Raw genomic sequence first — 21,738 nt, forward strand, 5'->3', positions numbered from 1 at the left:
AGTTGTTCAAACCAAGTCTGTCAAATCAAAAGTTAATCTCACAATCCCCCTGAATGAAAGCATTTCACGCTCCTTTCTTTCCACAACAGACAAGCCGGTCTGACGGCAACATTTCCTCTCTCTGCTCAACATTGCAGATTAAGAATTTTGACTCATTACTATTAGGAGGAGGTGGATGGGACACTCAACCTGAATCAATATGACTCTCCCACACTTACGTTGATTGCTCACGCTCTACAAGTGTAGCAAAGAGACAGAAAGAGAAGCTGATAAACACAAGAGAGGGGACCTGAGGACTGTTTGTGAAATTAGTTTGTGTGCACTTTCTCAAGTGAGCATTGGATTCAAAAGAAATTGCTTTCTCCACAATATGGAGCACAATGGCTGCTTTCTATTCCAGTAAACTGCATGTGTTTTTTTTTGTTTGTTGGTTGATTTTTTTTTTTTTTTTTGCACTACCTAGGTTGGAGGACATCTTTGGCAGCCTACCAGAGTTCAGGGTGAACAGACAATGTCAGACACACAAAAACACACACGCTATTTGCATGGCAATTCAAAATATTGAACACTGCTCTTTGGGTCTGCATTTTCTGCTCTAAGTGCTTGTGCTCATCCATATGCATCTTGCATCCTATACAACCAACAGGTTAATTAATCAACATCAGGCGAAACTGAGTAACCATTTTGCTCTTTGAAATGAATCCCCAAAATGAGCGCTCTGGTGCAACTCACCTCACTGAAATCCACGAAAAATAATCTACATATGACAGACAGTGTATCTTTATGGTGTTTTCAAGTTGAGTACACATGACTGAAGGGCTGGGGGCAGGAATCAGTTCCTGCAGCGTGGAAAGGCTTTTAGTCCTCAAAGGGGGGGAAACCTAACGGATGATTCTGGCAGACACACTGCACAGCTGTAGAAATCATTAGGACGTGCTCGCAATTTATTTTCTGTGTTGATAATTCAACATTAAGGAGCTTGGGTTTTGTAATTTGCTTTCATCTCATCTTTCAGGAAGAGATTAGCCACATTAATGACACTTGATGGAGAACAAACAACACAGAGATCTAATTTAGGAAACAGCACTGAAGACCTACAACCAGCGCTAGTGGTAGTGGTTACACTGTTAATTTACCAGTGCCCCGAATAGCCACAAAGACAGATCATCATCAAGTTGCAGCTGAACAGGGAGAAAAAGATCTGGGCCAGGAGGAAAAATCCTGCAAGTGTTTATGCTGCTGTCGAACAAAGTCTTCTGAATGATCCAAAACAGCTGACAAATGAAGGAAAGGACTTACTCATCCTTTCTTTTTTTTTTCTCTCTCTCCTTTGAATCCAGACCAGAGTAAAGCTGCTTCTGTAAAGGGAAAAACTGTTTCTTGTCAGACAAGTGCCCCCTGCTGGTAAAAATCCTAATCTTAGGCATTTTTGTGCTACTATTTTTTTTCCCTTTTTTCTTCTTTTTTTCTTTACAGACCCCAGATGATTTTCAGATATTTTCCATGCTGTAATACCCCACGGCTATGAAAACTGAGCAGTGATAGAAAGCAATAACAATACAACCTTGAGAGTAAATGTATATCTGATCATGGAAACAAGAAACCTGGACACATGTTTTAGTAATCCTAAAGAGAAAATAAAATGCTAAAAGAGGCATTAAAGAAGTGGTGCCGGTTTATTCTGAAACTTTTAGCAGAATGTTTCCTTTCTTTTTCCACCCACTTTTAAACCTGACGAGATTATTTTTCATTTTGACACTTGATTGGGCGATTTATATTCCCACAACTCCAGAGGTTCACTGCCCAACGCATTAATCACTGATGTCTTGATTAGTCCAGATCAGGAACGCAGGGCTGTCGGATGTTGTAAAGAGGTACAGGGCATACACGACAGCAGTATATGGGTTAACATGTTCTTCGTCAGTGCATGACACATTTTATTCCCTGGCATGTGCACTAGTAATGTGAAATTACATTACATGTTATAATTAACATGTGATTACTGTACTCGGAATCATTAAAACGGATTTTCTGTGGCAGAAAATATCCATAAAGATCAAAGTGTAACGGAACAGAAACTTGCTCGTCCTTATAAACTCTGCTTTGGCTACAGTTTAATATAGTTTAGTGCACAACGTTAATGTGATTACTACTATAGGTGTAGCCGATCATTTGTAGTAAGCGAACAGGCAGAGCGGCAGTCTGTGGCCGAGCCCCTCTGCCCAACTTGTGATCTACTAGAGAAACGTTATCATCAAAATATCTCAGAAACACTCACCTTCTTCCGGGGCTGCCATTTCATCATATTTGTAAACCAAAATGGAACAGCATTAAGATATTATATGAGAAAGGAATGTAGATTCAAAGAAATCCAGAGCGCAAGTCATGCTGCCTCTCGACTTCCCTCGATTTTGCAGCAGATTTTCTCCAAGGAGCTATGCATGATGGTGTGCGAGTCTCAGCTTTGCGGCAATTTCGGGGTAGACAGCACAGTCAACAGAAATCACACAACGGTTAAATCCACAACTGAAGCTCGGAGGATAAATCAGAGACACATTGTGTCAACTGACACTGTTTGCGTGAAAGGTTCCTGTGCGTAAATCCAAAGTAGGAGTCCGTAATGAACCCGGTCCCTCTTCACTCGGCACGCAAGATCAGCGCCACCGGGACCAATCGGGATCTTGTTTCAGGAAAATTTATTCTTAAAGTTTTTTCTTTAAAAGAAGAAGAAGAAGAAGGAGAAGTCTTCCCTATAATTAGGTTACAAAATTTAGTCCAGCGCGGTGCGAATAAACTGTGTCCAATCTCTCCTAGTCGATGCGGAGCAGACCACAGGGAAGCGAAATGACTACCAAAATGCAAAATCACTCATCACAAGTGGTCAAATCCTGTTTTCCAGCGGCCGAAACACACTTTTTGAAGTATTCGTAGAGAAATAGTCACACAGAGGTCGGTGGAGACGGCGCGACAGGCAAGGATTACTTTTATGAGAAGGGGGGTTCAAGCACCAAAAAAAAAATCCCTGGAATTTCTGCAGCTGGAAGGATATCCTGGTTCACGCAACAGCAAAAAAGAAAAAAAGAAAAGAAAAACCGGACTACAGCTTTCTGATGACTTCCTTCCCTGCGCTCCTCCAGCCTCACAGTTTAGAGACTTGTAGCAGTGGAGCTGAGCGGTCGTAAGGAAGCAGGGTCATAGCGCCGCCGTCCAAAGACTTGCCAAAAAGTACGCTTTACATTTGCGCACTTAGATGGTGCTGCCACCCAGACAGGAGGCGGGCTGTGGATTGGTGCGTCGCTCAAGGACACATCCCTAGATCCTAAATCCTCGAGCAGTCTCTCTAACCACGTGCCAATTGCTGTGGCAGCCCAACATGCTATAGACACAGGACAGGGTTTTGTGATTTGCAGGAAATGTCCTTCTGTCAGTTTAAGTTGTTGGTATAGCCCTCACTTTCCAACAAACAATAGTCACACAGAAGATGATTAAAGCTGTTCAGTTCAGTATGAATCAAAAGAATATGTGATTATTTTTCTCCAAAAATCTCCTATAGCGTGACCACATCCCTACAAAATAAATGAATCTGGGATACTTTACCAAAGCCAAGAGGTGGGTGTATCTGACATCAAAAACAAACTCTGCAGGTTAAATGTTTGGCATCAGCCATTACTTTTTATATGGATACAATTTTACAAATTCTTAGAAACATAAATGGAAGCTAAAGTTTGTTTTTGTAGTCTTTTGCGATAGCCTTTGCACATTGGTGTATTCCCTTTACTGTGGACCGTTTTTTCAGCTGCTCATCTGTCTGGTAATCATCTTTGCTCGCAGCAGCGATGCATCCATCGCTTTCTCTTTCACATTTTCTGTGACGCTGCGTTCACTTTTGTAAACAACAGACATTCAAAATGTTGGCTATTGTTTAAATATGTGGGATAATTGGACTGGTAATGCTGTGCATCCCCACATAAAGAGGGACGACTGTTGACCTTAGGCTGCTAAAAAATTGAAGTGTCCAACCTCACAAAGAAGTGAATCTGTTAGCAGGTCATCGCAGTATAAACGGGTGTGAATAAGCTCAAAAAATTCAAATAACACTACACAGTGCTACTGCATGAGCTTGCTGCCTTGATCATTCTCAATAGAAGCTACTGTCCTTGATTATTTTGAATATTTTCATGTCAAGAAGAGACTGAATTCACATATAAAGGGTACAGTTTACAAAGGACAGAGAGCCTTGGACACTGGAGACAGCTACAGCCCTGTTTCTATACACTTTACGTGTTTCTTCCTGCTGAGAGGAACTGTCAGATGCAATAAACTGTGCAATATGTTACTGCACATCAGGGATCTGACATTGCGAAATATTATTGGTGAGCACGGTTTAAAAAGACCTGCTTCTTTTAAATTAAGAAGAGAGGAAATGATAACAAACAACACACTGGAATCACCGTCAGAGACACACTGAAGAAGAATGACTATCAGCAGGCGATGAGTTGAATTATCAGTGTCTTGTTCTGCCACTGGCCTTTTACCCGTTTCTAATCTTCTAATCTGTGATTCAGTTTTATAAAATTCTATGATTAAAAGTGCTCTTTCAACAATAGTGTCATGAGGGGCTCAAAACCTTTACAACAGTTCAGGTATTCATTTATAATGAATATTGCTTTTGTTGCCTGATAATAAAAGAGGAACAACAAAAAACCCTAAAAATAAACATCAGAAATACCCAGAATTTTTCAATCAGTGCACCACCGCTGTCATCAGAAAAACATATCTAATGATGCTGAACCCAGCTCCTGCAGCACAAACATAGACTACTCATCACCAGATACACGATTGAGCACTAAGAGAGTAACAATAAAAGCCTCTCTCTCTATTTTTCAGAAATGAGCTCAAATAAGGGGAAAGCTGGATTAAAGAAATGGTCAATATTGAAGTGCAGGTGAAACCAGTTTAACCAGTAGGCTTGTGATTTCAATTGGTTTAGGTAATTGACTCTATGGAGCTGTGAGTTAGTCAATAAACTAGTGTGTCTTCAGGGTCAGCTGGGTCCGCAGTGCACCTAGGGGTCACCAAGATAACAAAAGGCAGCAGGAGGAGGGGCGAAGCTGACATATGGCCCGATGGACAAACTCCTGCTGCGCAAAATGAGTCCGTGAAACACTCGGATGAACATAAACACTGTCACTGCATCCGCATCCGCAGCTGGCACTGTGATCAAAGCACACATTTGTAGTCAAGAGAGGTGGGAGTTATGTGTGCCTGTATTATACAGTGTCTATATTTTTCCCTAGCTTGTATTCCCATGGCCACAAATGCCTCCTGTTGGGTCTGTGCAGCACACCACACGAATAAGATACTATTTACACTTGTGCTCTCTTTCATCCACACACGCACGCTCACACATTAAAGCCCCACTTTCTAAAGCAGGTTTACACAGGAGATTGTTTCATAAAAGGCGTTTTTGATGACCAATCAAAGGCCAGCTCAGCGCGCTGTTCAGCAACAGCCTGTCATCTGGCATCTCCATACAGAAGCAGGCTCCCTGTGCGTGCCTCTGCTTTCCCAATCACAGCCGCACAGGAAATCAGACTCCAGCCTTCAGAGGGAAACAACCAACCCCCGCCCCCCAACTCTCCCCCCTCTTTCATTTTCCACAACTTGGAGCTGTTTAAAAGTTTGCGCTTCCTTTTCTTGTTCTTGCCAATAACGCCCTCAAAAATGTCTCCGCTGTATGTTTTGTTCAGAGGGTTGGTGAGTTAGGCTCGTCTGCTGGCGTTGGACAACTGCATTACAATAAAACGAATTCAAGTAAGGCGCAAAGGTCTGTCGCTCTACTACTACAGACGTTTGCACTGCTGTGATACAACACTGTGGGCCAATGTCGTCACTGACGATTGCGAAGGCAAAATGTTTAGAGAGGCGCCACTTCAGGGATGTCATTGCATCACTTAATCATAAAATGTTTCTAGTGAAATGCCTCATAGCTGCTAAACCTTTCCACAAGCCACACATTTTATTTGGTCAAACTCTTGGTTCAGATCTGACATAGCCCGATCGGGTGCAATCAACACCCAGGCAGCCTTGTTCAGATGCTTTATGTCCCAAACTGACCTCAGCGTGCACAGGTGCATTTAAAACTATTTCTTAAAAGTGAAATTTGACTATTAACTGTACATATAAGTCATTCTACTGAGCTGAGCTCACAGCATTCCCCGTCTTATTTGCTAGATGCTTTATACTTCATAGCTGGAAGAACGCTCTTCCACAACTTCATAACTGGGTGGAGGAGGAATCATCCTATCATAAATCTGAACTGCTTAAACACAGTCTCTGAGGCTCCACCCAAAAGTATTATTAGAGCTGGCAACCTGTCTGTCGCACTTTGCGACTGAATAGAAGGAGAACTGAAAAGGTATTTAACACACGACTGAAGAATAGTGATCCAAAAGCTCTTCCAAATGTCTGAGTGTAATTTATCCCAGCACTCACTCTGAAGTCCAACATCAGAGTGTTGCTGAGCACCGTCCGCCCCCTCTCTGAAAAAAACAGCATCCTTTTAATTTTAGGGGCTGAGGTTTTAAACCAGTAAAGCACACACACTAACACATGCAAACACAAGGATATGTAATGTCTAACATCCCCTGTACAGATATATTTACAGGTTAACGTAACAGTACAAACATGGCAGTCACCGCGCTGTTCGGTAGCTATAAAGTGTCAGCGCTTCATGTTGGAAGACGGCAGAACAGACATTTGGTAAACCTCGCAGGCATTCGAGGTTCATAAAGCAAAAAGTCTTGAAAGCTCATTTGTTCCAGCATCGAAATTTAAAACATAAGAATATAATTTACGCTATTTGACGGATTGCTTCCACTGCGCGACATGGCAGACGGATGAATCTGTTTTGAAATGCTTAACAACATTAGAACAATAAAAGTGTTAAACAGCAATGACACCCACCACTCTGCTGTGCCGTACATCACTGAAAACAAATAACCCTCATCAGCATTTACTCATTCACCTCTTTTACACAGCTGTATTCTTAGATGATGTTGTGTCAGAATGGAGCCTGCTGTGGACTCTGTGAGATGGCTGTTCATGTGTGTGTGTGTGTGAGCGCCTGCATGCATGTGTCTTAGTTTGAGCTTGGTGTTGATTAAGTGTCTGGAGCCTGAGGGGGGATAATGAGAGCTTCTAATTAATGAGCCTGTGCATATCTCAGAGTCACAGGGTCCTATCTGCAGAGAGCAACTCATACACACAACCACACACACACACACACACGTACAGATATATATACATGCACGCATACACAGAAACACACCTCAGTGCACTGTGGGGATTTATCCCTGCGCTTCACAGTATTTTCTCCAGGGAAGCCCAGCTGGGAGTGTGTCACTCTGGCTGCTGTCCCTGATAAGTGTCCTCTAATAGGGATGGATGGGGGTTATGGAGCCCCCGCTATGAAAAGGTCACATGCATTGACCACCCAATGTGCCCCCAAGCTAAGGCTGATGTCACAGGCCCTGAAAACCGTCCCAAATCGTATTTGTTTGCTGGGTCTTCTTGACATCCCGACCAACACCACTGAGTCTTTGTAGAAGAACCAATTTACATGAAGTCAGACTACAGTGAAGAACAGGGCAAAATATTTGCTCACCAGAGCAAGAAAACTAGGCTGAATCCTTGTGTTGGCAGCTGCATCATTATAGCAAATGCAATTACCAGTTTGTCTGAGTGGGAATGTGCTACACCTTCTTAGACTTAAAGATATTTTCCAGTATAAGAAGAGAGCATATATGCATCACAGAGACACATAACTGTCTTCCTACAAAATCATATAAGAACATCACTTGTTCCAGTTCAGTGTCTACAGTGTAAGAGCCAGTGACAAAGACACAGAGCAAAATAAAACACAACAAAGAGACACTGTTATCTTTATTTAATTAACCCCGGCGCATTAACACTCTACAGTTTTTATCATTATGTGTGCCAACCAAGCAGGTTATATGTTCAGATTATGATCCCATTTATCAAACAACATGTTTTTTTTGTCTAACTGATACATTATTTGTAACACTGATACAGATACCAATCATTGGTGATGCAAAAATCCGATATTCTGATACACAAGCCGCACATAAAACATAAAGAGAAGATGTGTTAATTGACATTAGATTACTTGTTCACACTGTGCTCCGATCACCTGATTGTTGTGTTTCTATAGTTTGATTTCTTTGCATGTTTGAATTGGATGGGTTGTTATCAACATCTGGTGAGAAGTTCATGTCAATAGCACCTTTAGAAATATATTTAGAAATTGGTTAGATGTTCAGTACTTATTTTACCCGCTATAGCTAATATCAGCCAATAATCCCAAAAGGTTGATCCTGTTCATCTGGACGTAGAGATTTCAGTCATCCAAAGTGACTTCTTCAGTCTCAGCTGATTGCAGGTTTCCCCAACCTTATAAACAGTACATTTGCACAATAACTGAAGTTATACCACTGAATGAAAAATGGGCTGTGAGGTTGGGGAAACCTGCAATCAGCTGAGACTGAAGAAGTCACTTTGGGTGAGTGACGAAACGTTTCTCCCACTGAAACCGCTACGTCCAGATGAACAGAATCAACCTTTTGGGATTTACTTACCTGGATGTTTGAGCGTGCATCGAGACATCAGCTAATAATGTCATTTAGGTTTTACCGCTAACATGATGGCAAAACCCATTTCTTCTACCATAAGCTTAGCAACACTTTGCATTTCTTTGAAAGTTCAGGTCCACAAATCTGATTCTATTTTTGGCTCATGTGCTTGAAACTGTGACATGTCTTGATAAACCTGCCAATGAGTAAGAAGTAAAAACAAGTATCAGTGCTAAACAATAAAACGGTGAAAGAAAAAGAAAAAGAAATCTGTGGCTTGAGTTATAATCACGAGTCAAATGTGTCAGCCAGTGTGCGTATTGCAGTTAATTTGCAACTTGTGAGTTGAAGCCATAAAACATCTCTCCAATGTAGAACATCCATGCATCTATTCATAAATAATTTAACAGAGGCCTCTGGGGTGTTTTAACCATATCCTGATGTACCCAAAAGCCCATGTTATTTCCACAAAGGAAACATAAACACTCTTATCTGTAGTCTACACAGCATGTGATTATACAATTAAAAGCTCTTTTTCTTTTTGAAACATTCTAGAGTTTAATCAGTGATTCCTCACAGTCTTAATGTGTGATAAAGACACACGATTATAATCTTTTTATTCTCCTTAAGTCCCATCCACTAATTTTCTCATCTTCCTTTCCCGTCTTCCAATCACACTAATGAAGAAGGGCTTGTTTATCCCCCGGAGTCCCTCGGCAGTGCATTTCTGTTCCGACTTTATGCAAAGAGAGAGACCTTTGCTTTGGAGATGTGTTTAATAATTCAGTGGTCTTGGACACGGATGAAACGGGCTCCAGCATATTGTTTCAATCAGACCGGCAGTTAAATAAGCACTGGGGTTTGACGTCTGTGGCAGGATCAATAATAACAGTGTTGCCACACACTCCAACGCATGAGACCGAGATCCTGTGTGGTCCCCCTCAGTCTATACACTAAACTTAGAGATGGAACAGGACAATGCATTCGAATGTGTTTGTGTCTATCTGCTTCCACGAATACAGATATACACACACATAAAAACACACGAAACCATGCTGTGGCCGGACCCACCCATCTCTACTCCCTCATTTAGAAAAGCCCCAAAACCAAAAGTATGCCTCTCTTTTTCAATTACCTTTCTTCCCACCATCACTACCACACCAAATCCATCTAAAATTTCCCAGTCTCTTTTTCCTTTCTCTCTCATATCGAATGTATCCATGTGTTACCGTCACACTCCTACACATGCACACACACACAAAGTCATTCCACAGTCTGGTAATCATACCATGCACATTAAAGCATTAAAGCTACAATTTATGACTGATGATCTCTTGAGCAGATTACAATTAATTGAAACTAACTGTGCAAATATTTGAGTACTCATAAAATCCTCGGTTTGGTTACTCAAAGTTGTTAAAGGCAAATTCATGAAAGCCAGGCAAGAGACTGTGATTTGCTTTAACAAAGTATTTTTTACTCAATAATTATACCATAATACCTTCATACTTAAGGCCTATTATGCCAATGACAGCTCTTCCTGCCCTCACTAATCTAATCCTGAGAGAGCACATCAGTTGAGAATGAACTCTTTTGAAGCGAGGAGATTTAAAAATAATACAGTGGACTCAGTAAAAAGTCCTTACTTATGCAGAGTGGTAATTGGTAGAAACACAGTTGGGGTGTCGAGTACAGTAGATGCTTTAGCGTGACGCTTCCTGTCCCATCGAGCGCAGGTAGCTCGTGATCACTGCTGTGAAGAGATTAGGCCAGTCTACTCCTTAATCACTCTGACTTGAGATGAAAGGGGTTAAAGTCGGATTAGGATTAATGTGTCTTGGTAGAACAGGTGATAATCCTTTAAATTAGCCATGTAGCACAGGCGGGCCTCTTTTTCATCTCAACACCTGACTTACGGGTTGAAATACAGAGAGCTCAGATACAGGAAAGTAGCGCTGTTGTTGCCCTGATTAGTTGTCTTCCTTCACCCTGACCACTCAGATAGCAGGCAGTGCTCTAATGCATCAGCAAGATGACTTCATTTGCATGCAGGCGATGTTTTTCGAGTGCGGCTGAGTCAAACAGCTGTGCTCTCTGCTTCCTCTGAGACGAGGGTTATGTAAAGCGCACTTTTATGATTCGAGATCCTTTATTAACAGGTGGCTAACAGGATGTCCTCGGGCAAGCTACGGCAAACACTTTGAGAGAAGTATGGCAACCCGGTGTTATTGATACGCATCATGTAGCGGCTCGGTAACTGATCTAGCAGAAGAGGGAAGTCGTGGGGGGGGTTTGACTCCACTCCAAGGACAGAAATGCTCCAGTCCATTCCTATCAGACTCTTCACACATGCTGCCTCTCACCCCCACCAGCTTCCTCCCCTGCTGTCAATCCTCCTTGTCTTCTGTTTGACTTTTCTACTCAAATCATCTTCATCCCACTCCAGCTCAAGCTCCTGTCAGCTAAGAGTCTGCAAGAAAAGAGTCCCGGGAAAAATACACCTGGGACAAAATGACTCTAAGTCAACTCTAAGGCTGTAACACAAAACCCAGGACTGTCCATACACCTGTCAAAAGATGGCTAATTAGCATTTTTGGGCCAGGAGTAGCAGTGGTGCTGAAACTGCTCCCCACAGAGCTGCTGTCTGCTACCACAGCTACCAGTTTGGCCAGTGGGTCTGCTCCAGTCCCAGCCATCTGGCTAGCCTGCTAACATCCGATCCCTCTCCCCGACTGGTCAGCCGAAGAAACAAACACAACCTTAAATAAGGTCAGGACGCGCTAAAGTAGCCCAGAAGAGTGAGAGCAGTGGATTAAAACTGAGGAGGGACAGGATGTGACAGATAAACTAATTGTTGAGAGCTAAAGTAAGAGAGGAACCGTAAGAGACAGAGAGGACACTCCTTCCTTTAAACGACCACCCTGTGTGAGGCTCAGTGACTGATGAATCCGCCTGTCTGTGTTTCCACACTGTATGTGTGTGTGTGTGTGGGGGGACAGACACGCGTGTGTGTAGGAGAGAGAGTACAGCATGTAAGCATGCGTGCACGCATGAATACAATCTCGCGCTTCTCAAACAGATCATGACAGCTCACAGCCGGAAGGAAAGCTACATTTCACCCACAATTCAGCAGTGATTCGTAGATCCACAGCGGGACGTCCGGGATTTATGGTTATTTGGAAGGTCATTAGAACTGCGGTTGATAAAGCACAGAAGAAAGGTTTCCACTCAAGTATGAAACCTGTGAAATATTTACATTCATATTACCGTGACGCTGTAAAGAATATGATTGCACTTTATTTCTTGATGTAAGATGCGGGGAAAAAAATGGTGAATCACACGCCCCACTGAGCTTTTCCATCCCAGCACGTTATCAGACTCTTTATTTTGAATCCCAGCTCTGCAGTTCACCTGCTTAGTGTCGGAAAGCCTGAGGCAGACAAAAATATTTCAATTTGGGGCAGGTTGATAAGTTAAACATGTTTCTTAGTCTGATGACGGTGATGTAAATAAATAGGCTTGATGTGCAGGATGTCCTCTGGTGGAATCTGTGCAACAAATAACAGGCTATAAAAAAAGAATGGTTTTAAATCCACTGGAGGTTCAACAATGCAAACAAATCGGTATCTGAATGCATAAACGTTGCCTTCACCTTTTCAAAGTGTCATCTGCTTTAATACTCAATTAAAGCAGATGACAATTAATAATCTAATTGGGGAGATTTTAAAAAGTCTAAAGTTTTAAAGGTAAAGGCTTTGCCTTTGCAAAGAACACATCGCTGATACACTCACCTGATACAGTGTAAGTAAATGCAAATTTAAGTGAGAATCCACCGTGCAGCAGAGAGCAAGCAGTGCAAACATCAGCAGTTTTGAGAGTAGGTTACTCTCTTCCTCTGACCCTCATTCTTTCTTGACTCTCAGTCTCTCCATCTCTGTCTCGCACTCTTCTTCCCCCTCCGTGGCCCGGCCAGGACTTCTCTGTCCTTCATCCTCATTCTATTTCATGCCTCGTCCTTCTCTTGCTCAGTCCTCATCCATCACCACTCGCACCCTGCACTTCGCACTACCTCCCCACCCCCACCCTTTCGGTATACAGCTTGGCCAGATACAGATGCAGCCTTCAGTTAGCCTCAGCGCGGACACACTCCTCTGTGACTCATCACTTCATCTGACTCGATTTAGCATTCATCACATCACAACATCTCTATCACCGTCCAGCTACCGGCTGAAACGCACTGGAAAAACAGAGGCCTGTTTTTGCCAGATCAAAATCTGTGTTGTAACTAAAGGCAATCCAATATTACGATGCTGTTATGATGATGCTTCAAGTGAAAAAGGCTCATTTTCTGGATTTATTCTTAGTTGAATTCAATCATTTCATGAGCCTGGACATGACTCATGATAAAGAGCTACTCAGAGTGGTAGAGTTAAATGGTGGTTATAAACCAGCCCTTTGTCACTGTCAGTGCATCAAAAATGCCATTTTATCAAAGCTGCTGGCGTCTCCAAATTAAACACAAGGTGACCTTTGGCCTGTCATTTCCAGCTTGTTGCTAACGGATGTTTGTAAAGAACCCCTTACATCACACTTAGATCATGTTTAACTCACCGGATTGTAAAAGGCAAAATGTTATTAAGAGGTTTACCTTTTCAACGCTAAGTCTAATCCTAAGCAAACGCAAATTGAAATAATATTTCAAAATTTCCACTTATGGATGATTGCAAAGGAGTGATGCATGACATTTACACAACTCTAAGTAAACATCATTTTCAGGTTCAATGTTCTATTTCAAACCACAGGCAATCCTAACTGTAAGCAAATAGTCTTTAGTGACCAAAACTGAAACAAAAAATGATCTAAAAGGCGACTTTACCACACCCACTGAACCTAACCATGAAAGTAAAACAAAAGAGGGTTATGAGAGAAAAATACACAAATCAGCAAATGTAAACACAGCAAAACAAAGTTCAGAATGTTTTGAACAGTTTCCAAACCACAGTTCCCTGACTGACACTCTCCTGACTCACTCCACCACCTCCTCTCCACCCGCCTGATGGTGGCTAGTTATCTCTTGGCATATAACAATGTGTCAAGGCCCAGCTGCCAAAGGACACCTTGTACAGAATTTGGAGATGACAGCAGTGCTGACAGAACAGTAGTACTTTACACTCTGGGATAAACTTGATGGAAAATGGGAGGATGAATGGACACAAGAGAGGTAAACCATTGGTTCAGTGTGCTTGGAACAAGCTAGTGTGTAAGCTGTGCTGCCCAGTCGTAACACTAGAGCCACAATCACTGACCAGGAAACAGATATAATGGATCAGTACTGACCTATCACAGATATCTCAATATCAGCATGTAAGTCTTGTGAAAAAGGAGTTTTATCAGGAGTCTGTGCAATGCTGCAAAAACTAAGCACACAATTACTGTTTCCATACTGATTAACAGGATAAGTAGCTGCCAGGTGCTGCTAGTCACATGCATTTTATTAACTGATCGTCAGTGAGTGTGATCACCTCTATAAAAGCAGAAATTTTGATGTTTTCTGGAGCATTCAGATTTTAGCATGTTAAATGTTGAATTTCACAACAATACGGTTAGAAACAAGCATAAGTTGTTTGGAAGGAGAAAACATTTTCTCTCTAAAAAGAACACAGTGATATTTTGGGAGGCAATATTGTATCGACACAGAGACACTAAATTATTTATTAAAGAAATAAAAATACTCTGGAAATACTGTAAACAAGAGGGCCTCTCTCATGCACCCCGATCCTGAGATACTGCTAGCTGAGCCAACACACTTAGCTTGTCAAAACTATCTCTTAATTCGGAGGAAGCTAATTGCTCAGTCACACAAATACAAACAGGGCAACGACCTCTTTGCATCTACAAAAAAAAAAAAAAATGTTGGCTCAGAGCTTGAGTGTGTTTCAGCTTTTGATTGCAAGGAGTCTGCGCAGGTCAACCTTTCAGATCCCAAACACAGGAGCAAATCTACAACAGACTAAAACATAAAAGAATCGAGGTGTTGCAACGGCCCAGTTAAAGTTCAGATCTCAACCTGACTGAAATGCTGTGTTGAGACCTTAAGAGAGCTGTGGATAAACAAATGCTTGCAAAACCGAAGCAATGTTGTAAAGAGTGCGCCAAAATTCCTCAACAATGACGTGAGACACTGATAAAGTCAAATGTGAAGTTATTGAAGCTATAGCTGGTGCTACAAACTACGTGACATAGGGTGTACTTAGCTCTCCCAGGACTGCATGGTAAAGCCCTGTGAGAAGTTATTTCACAGGACTGTGCGTGTTAGCCGATGTGCACTGATACCAAATCTTTTCTTATAGAGCATAATTTAGAAATGATGTCACTACATTGTGCGTCCAGCAGAGCAGATTTCACTCCACTGTTTCTATCAAGCAGACTATTTATAACAGCTGGCCACGGTTTTGTAGCGTCAAGTAGAGTCTTTAGAGTCAGATGCTAAAACTATCCCTTTTCTTTTCAATGTATCTAACACACTGTACAGTATGTTTTTGCATATATACATACAGATATGTATGTATAGAATCAATAATCACACTTTTATTCACTAAATCATAGATGCATTGGCCCCAAAGACACAATATCACTGTACCTGTTGTCAGCCTGAACTGATCTGTACGAAATGTGGCTTTTGGATTCCTTCTAACCAAACAATATAAGCCTCTTCTTTAAAGCACAGGGGCTTTAAAGGGGCTCAGATTTTGGATCCTGTTAAACCATCCTACAGAGTGGTTCAAACACAGTGAAGACCTGCTGCTTTGTCCTTTCCCCCTCCCCTCACCACCAACCAGTCGTGCCAGATGGCTGCCCCTCCCTGAGTTTGGTTCTACCAGAGGGTTTTTCCTGTTAAAAGGGAGTTTTTCCTTCCCACTGTCATTTGATTGTTGTGGTTTATCACAATTACCTTATAATACAAAGACACTTGAGGCAACTGTTGTTGTGATTTGGTGCTATATAAATAAAATTGAATTTAGAAGAATTTTGTGATCCATTTTTACAGCCACAATGTTTAATTCTAACATCCATGCTGTGAAGTAATAGCATTGTTTCTGTCCAATTTTTTACATTTAAATCAAAAGGCCTTTATGCCTGTATATTCCTGTTTAAACATCTGGAGCAGCACTTCTGTCCAGCAAACAGCAAACAGCCCACTGGCTTTAAATAACTGCAGTGTCTGAAATATAACAACGACTTCCATTTTGGGTCAGTTTTAGGGTTTACAGGTGCCAGAAAACATGAATACTAGAAGACCATGTTTCAGGCCTGCCAAAAGCCCAGTAGACTTCTGCCCTTCCCAGCTAAGTAGGCCTAGCATGAGAACCGTTTGATGTGGTTGAAGAAAAAGACCAGGAGATGATGTAATGTTGGGAAAAGCTGTGTTTTGAGAGTCCCAACTGCATCTTCCCACACTCCAGCACCTCTCAAATGGGCTGGGCATCCCTCAAAACTCCCCCCGAAGAGCACAACAGATGTGTGAATGCTCTGTGTGCATCAATCACCCATTGTCTTTCATCACACTCACTCCACACGGTGTGTGGTCCATGTGGAGATAAGCAAAATGACATCACGCAACAGAGCAAACAAGTACAATCTCATACTTTGTAAATTACATGTGTGCCAAATATAGTAAGAACAATTGCACAATAACAGGCACAATTATAAAACAACTAAGATTTTTCAAGTTGTAAAAAGGTTTTAGGACCTTTCTGGACACCACTTAGATCTACTAATTGATTTAAGTATTATCAACCACACTGCCTTCATAAAGCTGCCAGCTGCACAACAGTGTATAAATTTCTGTCTGGGCTTCATTACACACTCAAAATACACACTAAATTAGTCTGTATTATCAGTGGATTATGTGCTCATTAAAGTTGACACGAAATTTATTAACACTCAGGGATAAAAATCAAAGGTATGATAACTGGTGCCACGGCAATGTTCATTTTCACCTCCCACTTAGGAAGAGTGCTCCACAACAGGCTGTGAAGAAGTGGTGCTTGAGGCACGATTACTACAGTAAACGGCATCTCCACAAGAAGTGGATTTAGGAATAAAGAAAAGGGGATTTTCTCATCAGCCGCATTCGCCATTCAGGCATTTCTGTTAAGTTGGCTCTATCAGAAACCCTCTGAACCGGAGAGAAATGCGAGCTGAATAGAGGCAGAAAGGTGGGGAAGCCGATGTTTTCACACCGACATTCAAGCTGTCTGTCACACGCGCGCACACACTGATATCTGAGAATGCAAACTCGCACCTTACACCTCTCAAATCTGACAAGTGAATCCTGGCTGTAAAAGCTTTCAGTGTTAAGTGTTCGGTCTTCATCTTGCTGTAGCGATTAGCTGCTACTGAGGCATAAAGGGCTGCTTCTGAGCATGAAAGTTGTGACTGCCTGAACGACTTTGTGGAAATCGTCTTGACATCCCGGACATGACAGCACTGACACAGGGGGCTGAAGGCAGTAAGAATGTTCAGAGCTGTTTAAAGGAGAAAAAAAAAACTTTCTGGTGCTCAGAGCGGATGATTAACACATTCACAGAGTCGTGACTGTTGGACACCTGGGAGCCGTTATGCCAGGTTATACTCCCGCGCAAAGGTGGATACACTGTATGTACCATTATGTGGTAAGTTTGGTTTGGATACACCAGAGGTAGAGTTGCACTGGAGGCATCTTTTTATGCAGATCCTCCTCAAAAGAGGATCACTGGCTTTGCAGCACTATCAAGCCATCCAGATGGTATACAGGGCAGCTCTGACAGTCCAGAACAAGCTCTCCAGTCGCTCTGCCAACCTCAAATCTCACTGACCTAAATCTGCTTGTCTCAAGCAGAGAAGTGAGCTGAAGAGTGGACACCTCCAAATTTCACATTTTTAAACAACGTATAATCAACTCTTGCAGCCTGAAACGAGTCTGCATGAAAACACAGACAGGCGATCCAGATATTGCGTGAACAATACCATTTCATGACTAGTGTTATTGCATTGGTAGTATTTTTAACTGATTCCTCAAAGACACACGCAAATATTTATCTTTAATATTTTTTTAGGATGTTGAGTTTCAAACTATTTCCCGCAGCACAGTCATTCCTTACATCATCACCCTTCTCCATGCTGTGTGAGAGGAGCAACGCGCATGCAAAATATTAAAAGAGACTGCCTTTTAATGTTTTATTGGCACATACTGAGTCCTGGAATCAGTGAAGCTAACATAAATAAGTTAAAGTATGTGCAAAGCCCTAGAGGTGAAATGGAATAAACGAAAAGCATTTTTGCGCACAAATTATTTTGTCAGAAGTTTTTTATCGCATGCAGACTTTGGATTTTATGTAAAGCAGGACCCTGGACTGAATAGCATGTCTTTTGGACTGCCAACAGTTGACCGACTGTGCTGTAACAAAGCTAGAAAATGCAAAAGATGATGTCAAGTTGCTACTTTATGACAAAGACTTAACATTTCTTTGTCCTGGAAAGAGTGTCTCAAAGTCAGCCAATAAAGGCATCACTGTCTATTTTCTGCAAGGTAAATTAAGATTTCTTAGATTGATTTGCTGGCTAAACCTAAATCAGCCATAAAGTTCAGGACGTTAATTCAGTTTTTAAACAGACTTGCTTCCTTCTGTAAGACTACTAAATGAACAGCATGTTGATTTGACAAATGTAGATACAAATTATAATGTGCCAAGGTCTGAAAATACTACAAATGGCCCAGTCAAGGAGAGTGCAGCGCGAACCTGTCAAGATATATCAGAAGCCTCCATCTTACCAGCACTGCCATCTGACAAACGCATGCCTGGCATGGCGCCCAGAGGAGAAGGAAAGACAACAGATGCCATCCAAAGCACACCATCCCTCCTCTACGAGCCTATCGAGGATACATTTTTAAAGAAAATGCACCCTAAGAGGAGACACCCAAACATGACTTCCCAAGTTTTGGCTTAGTCCTAGCTCTACATACACTTAATTTACACCACGAATGTTTAGGATCTTTTCACCAATATCAGAAGATGTGATTTAGTATTTTTCTGTCACCTACTTCCTCATCATCAGAGCCAAAAGAAGGTTTCTAAGAGCATTATTAGGAGCTACTACAAGGCAACTTCAAAGGAGTATTTCAGCACAGTTTGGTGGGTGGAGACTGTGTAAATTAAACCTCATGGCGTGGTTGTTAGGCTGCCCCACAAAGTTCAAAAGGTAAAAACATACTTGTGCATGCTCTTGTGACTTTGTGAGTTTAGTCTAATGTTTGACAAACTGAAGAGGCAAGCGGTCAATCAGAGAATGCACGAGAACTTAAAGAAATTCCTCTCGATTGTTATGTTGCACACCAAATTAAATGGCTCTTTATGATGCTCTCATTGTCCATCCAAAATGTTCTGTCTTGCAACAAAAACAATCATGATGGTATGCCAGTTCTAGCACCTCCACCACAAAATAGGCAGATTTCGAGTACAAAACACAGACTGGCTGCCGAAAATCATTTAACACCTCCCCCCCACTGAAATATAGAGTACTCTCAAATTGGAAATAGTGAGGAACTGAACATCTTTATTCAGCTGCAGCAATCCTGTGCAAATTAAGAGAGCCAATGTGCAATTACTACCCCAATAGCCAGTTCAATAGTCACAGTCGCACAGCCCTGGCTGTCACTTCTCAACAGAAGCCGTGTACGGACATCTGCATCTGCAAAGACAGGGCAGATGAAGCAGGAGGGTCATTTTTTTAAAAGCCCCGCGGGCTAACATGAGGCAGTTAATACATACTGAGAGATGAAAACCACCACTGGAGAAACCTTATCGATGTGTTTGACAGTAGCATCTGGGCTGATATTGACTGATTATTGATCGAAGCCCCCTTTCCCACAGACATTCAAAGCATTGCTTCAAAACGCACACAAAGGAGGAAAAACATAAGGTGTAATTGCACCTCAAAAGGACACAGTCTCCAAAGCCAACACAATGCAAATAGAGGAATTGATTATCAAGGAGACATACTGTGCAAATGAATGCAGTGCAGCTACAGCAGTGGTGGTTTTAACACAAGATCACCGCGATCAGTGCTGCCCGTCAGCTAACCCAGCGACAAAACCCTTGCAAGACAGATGGAGATACTGTGTAGTAGGCACTGTAGTACAAATAAAGTGCTTTTTCAGCGGATGGTGGAAAGCACACACACACAGTGCCTCCTGCTGGGTAGCAGCTGAAACCCCCTCCCTGATGTACCAGCCTCACAGAGCACAGAGAGAGAGGCTGAGCTACCCTGGGACAAACATGCCTTTCGCTGTGTAATTGATATCACTATTCACGTTTGCATCTTTTCTGCAGGTTAATGCAGAGGAGAACATGTAGTGCAGCTACTGCAGGCGTTGCCCCATATATCTCCTTTGCTGTGCATCACTCAATCTTGTCCCCTTCCTCAACGTCGGGACCCCCGACACGTGTACACTGCCACGTTCACGCCGTGCTGTCAGTACACTCACTGCTCACCTCTGAGCCACGAGGTTTTTTCTCCAAACAGGAGACCGAAGCTCACCAAATGGCGCGTGAAATAAAATAGTGACACACGTCCCAATGAAAGCTAATAAGACATCACATTACAGAGATGAGAAACTATATCATTACCATGGCAACTGTGAGGCGCGCACAGCCAGAGGGCTGGCTGGGTGACAAGAAAAGAAAGGGTGGAGGAGAAAAGGATGGAGCAAGGCAAACGGGGGGGGGGGGGGGGGGGGGGGAGAGAGAGATTTGTTAAAAAAAAAAAGTATGAATGAGGCAGAGGAATATTGACAGAATCTGCTTCTCCTCAGTGTTGAAAAGACGGCATTAGCAGACTCTGTCACATGATATTGCTCCAGTTCACCATTTCTCCTTGACGCTGTCAGTGCTAACCCTCTAATTAGTGCAGAGCATAATTCCACTATAAACCACTGCTATTTTCAAGCAACTTCCTGATGAGTGGCAGGATTAATTGTTGTGCTGGGCTCATATGACTCCCTCAGTGAAGCTCTCACTGGACCAGAAACAAGGACTACATGTGCGAGCAAATGTCACAGTGAGGGAGAAAAGCGACACATCCTTTACATCTCATCTTTTTAGTAATTGGACGGCGTTCATGAGCCGATGACACATTAAAAAACCCCATCTGTGTTCCAACATTTGCTTCATTCATTATCTTATTCAAATGTGTCAAGAATAGTCTTTTAAAGAGCGCGCTGAGCAAGATTCTGGGGTGCTGAAACTGCAATAATGTGGCGTAATTTCGTGCATGGTGCCCGTGAAGAAACGCCGACTGAGCGTCTGTGAAATCCCAGCCTTTCAGTGGCAGCTGCAAGCAGCCTGAGCAAGCGAAGGGGCTGCAGTGTGGACTGCGTAATTTTGAGCATCTGGAGCAGCAGGCAGTGCAACGCTACCTACAACAAACTAGAACAGAGCGCCACTGCCAAACCACCACCCTGTTTATTTTTAAACCAGCCGGTAAAGGAACAGGGGGGTGGATAAGGTAGCCAAGTCATTCACCGGCTTAACAATAAGTGGAAAAGGGGAGGAAGGTGAGAATCAGTGTGAAATGAACAAGTGAAAGAGGGTGGAAAAAAAAAAGGCTGAGGGTGAGGCTGGCTGCAAACACCCCAACATCCTTGCATCCAGTTCCAGGAAGCCAAAAACAATTGGGAGACTTTGAGATAGAAGAGGAAATAAAAGAAAGCCACACATGAGGTGCACAGAGTGGATGCAGAGTACAGCACAGTGAAACTGAAAGAGTAAAAGGGAAATGTGAATAATTCATCAGCGTAATACAGTTTAATGACTTATCAAAATGCTGTAGCAAAAGACTCGGGGGCAAAGAGGCCGATATATTACATCACTGACCACTCAACATCACAGCGTTGGATAGTAAAAAAAAGAAAAGAAAATCCAAAGCACAGTTATTATTTAATTCACTGATATCATAAATAATTAAGCAGACTCTCTGGTGCCACATGGCTCTAGGGAGGCAGCACCACAGGGGCGCCGCATGACACTTTACCCTCTGTGAGAGAGAT

At 42.3% G+C, this 21,738-nt stretch overlaps 1 protein-coding gene across 4 annotated transcripts in view; it reads right to left on the reverse strand.

Annotated features, from left to right (window-relative positions):
• LOC146507054 (tetratricopeptide repeat protein 28-like) overlaps positions 1 to 21,738 on the reverse strand; it is a 189,000-nt gene that overhangs the window by 126,943 nt on the left and 40,319 nt on the right. Inside the window, exon 1 of one of the 4 annotated variants that reach the window (XM_085179396.1) lies at positions 2,279 to 20,415. The exons of the other annotated variants lie outside the window; for them this stretch is intronic. Within the exon in view, the coding sequence (XP_085035522.1) occupies positions 2,279 to 2,305 (27 nt within the window). The 5' untranslated portion in view covers positions 2,306 to 20,415. Of the gene's footprint in view, positions 1 to 2,278; positions 20,416 to 21,738 lie in introns of those variants that run through there. 4 annotated transcript variants of the gene reach the window in all.

The sequence above is a fragment of the Neolamprologus multifasciatus genome, chromosome 12 (genome assembly GCF_963576455.1).
Source record: "Neolamprologus multifasciatus chromosome 12, fNeoMul1.2, whole genome shotgun sequence".
Classification (NCBI taxonomy): domain Eukaryota; kingdom Metazoa; phylum Chordata; class Actinopteri; order Cichliformes; family Cichlidae; genus Neolamprologus; species Neolamprologus multifasciatus.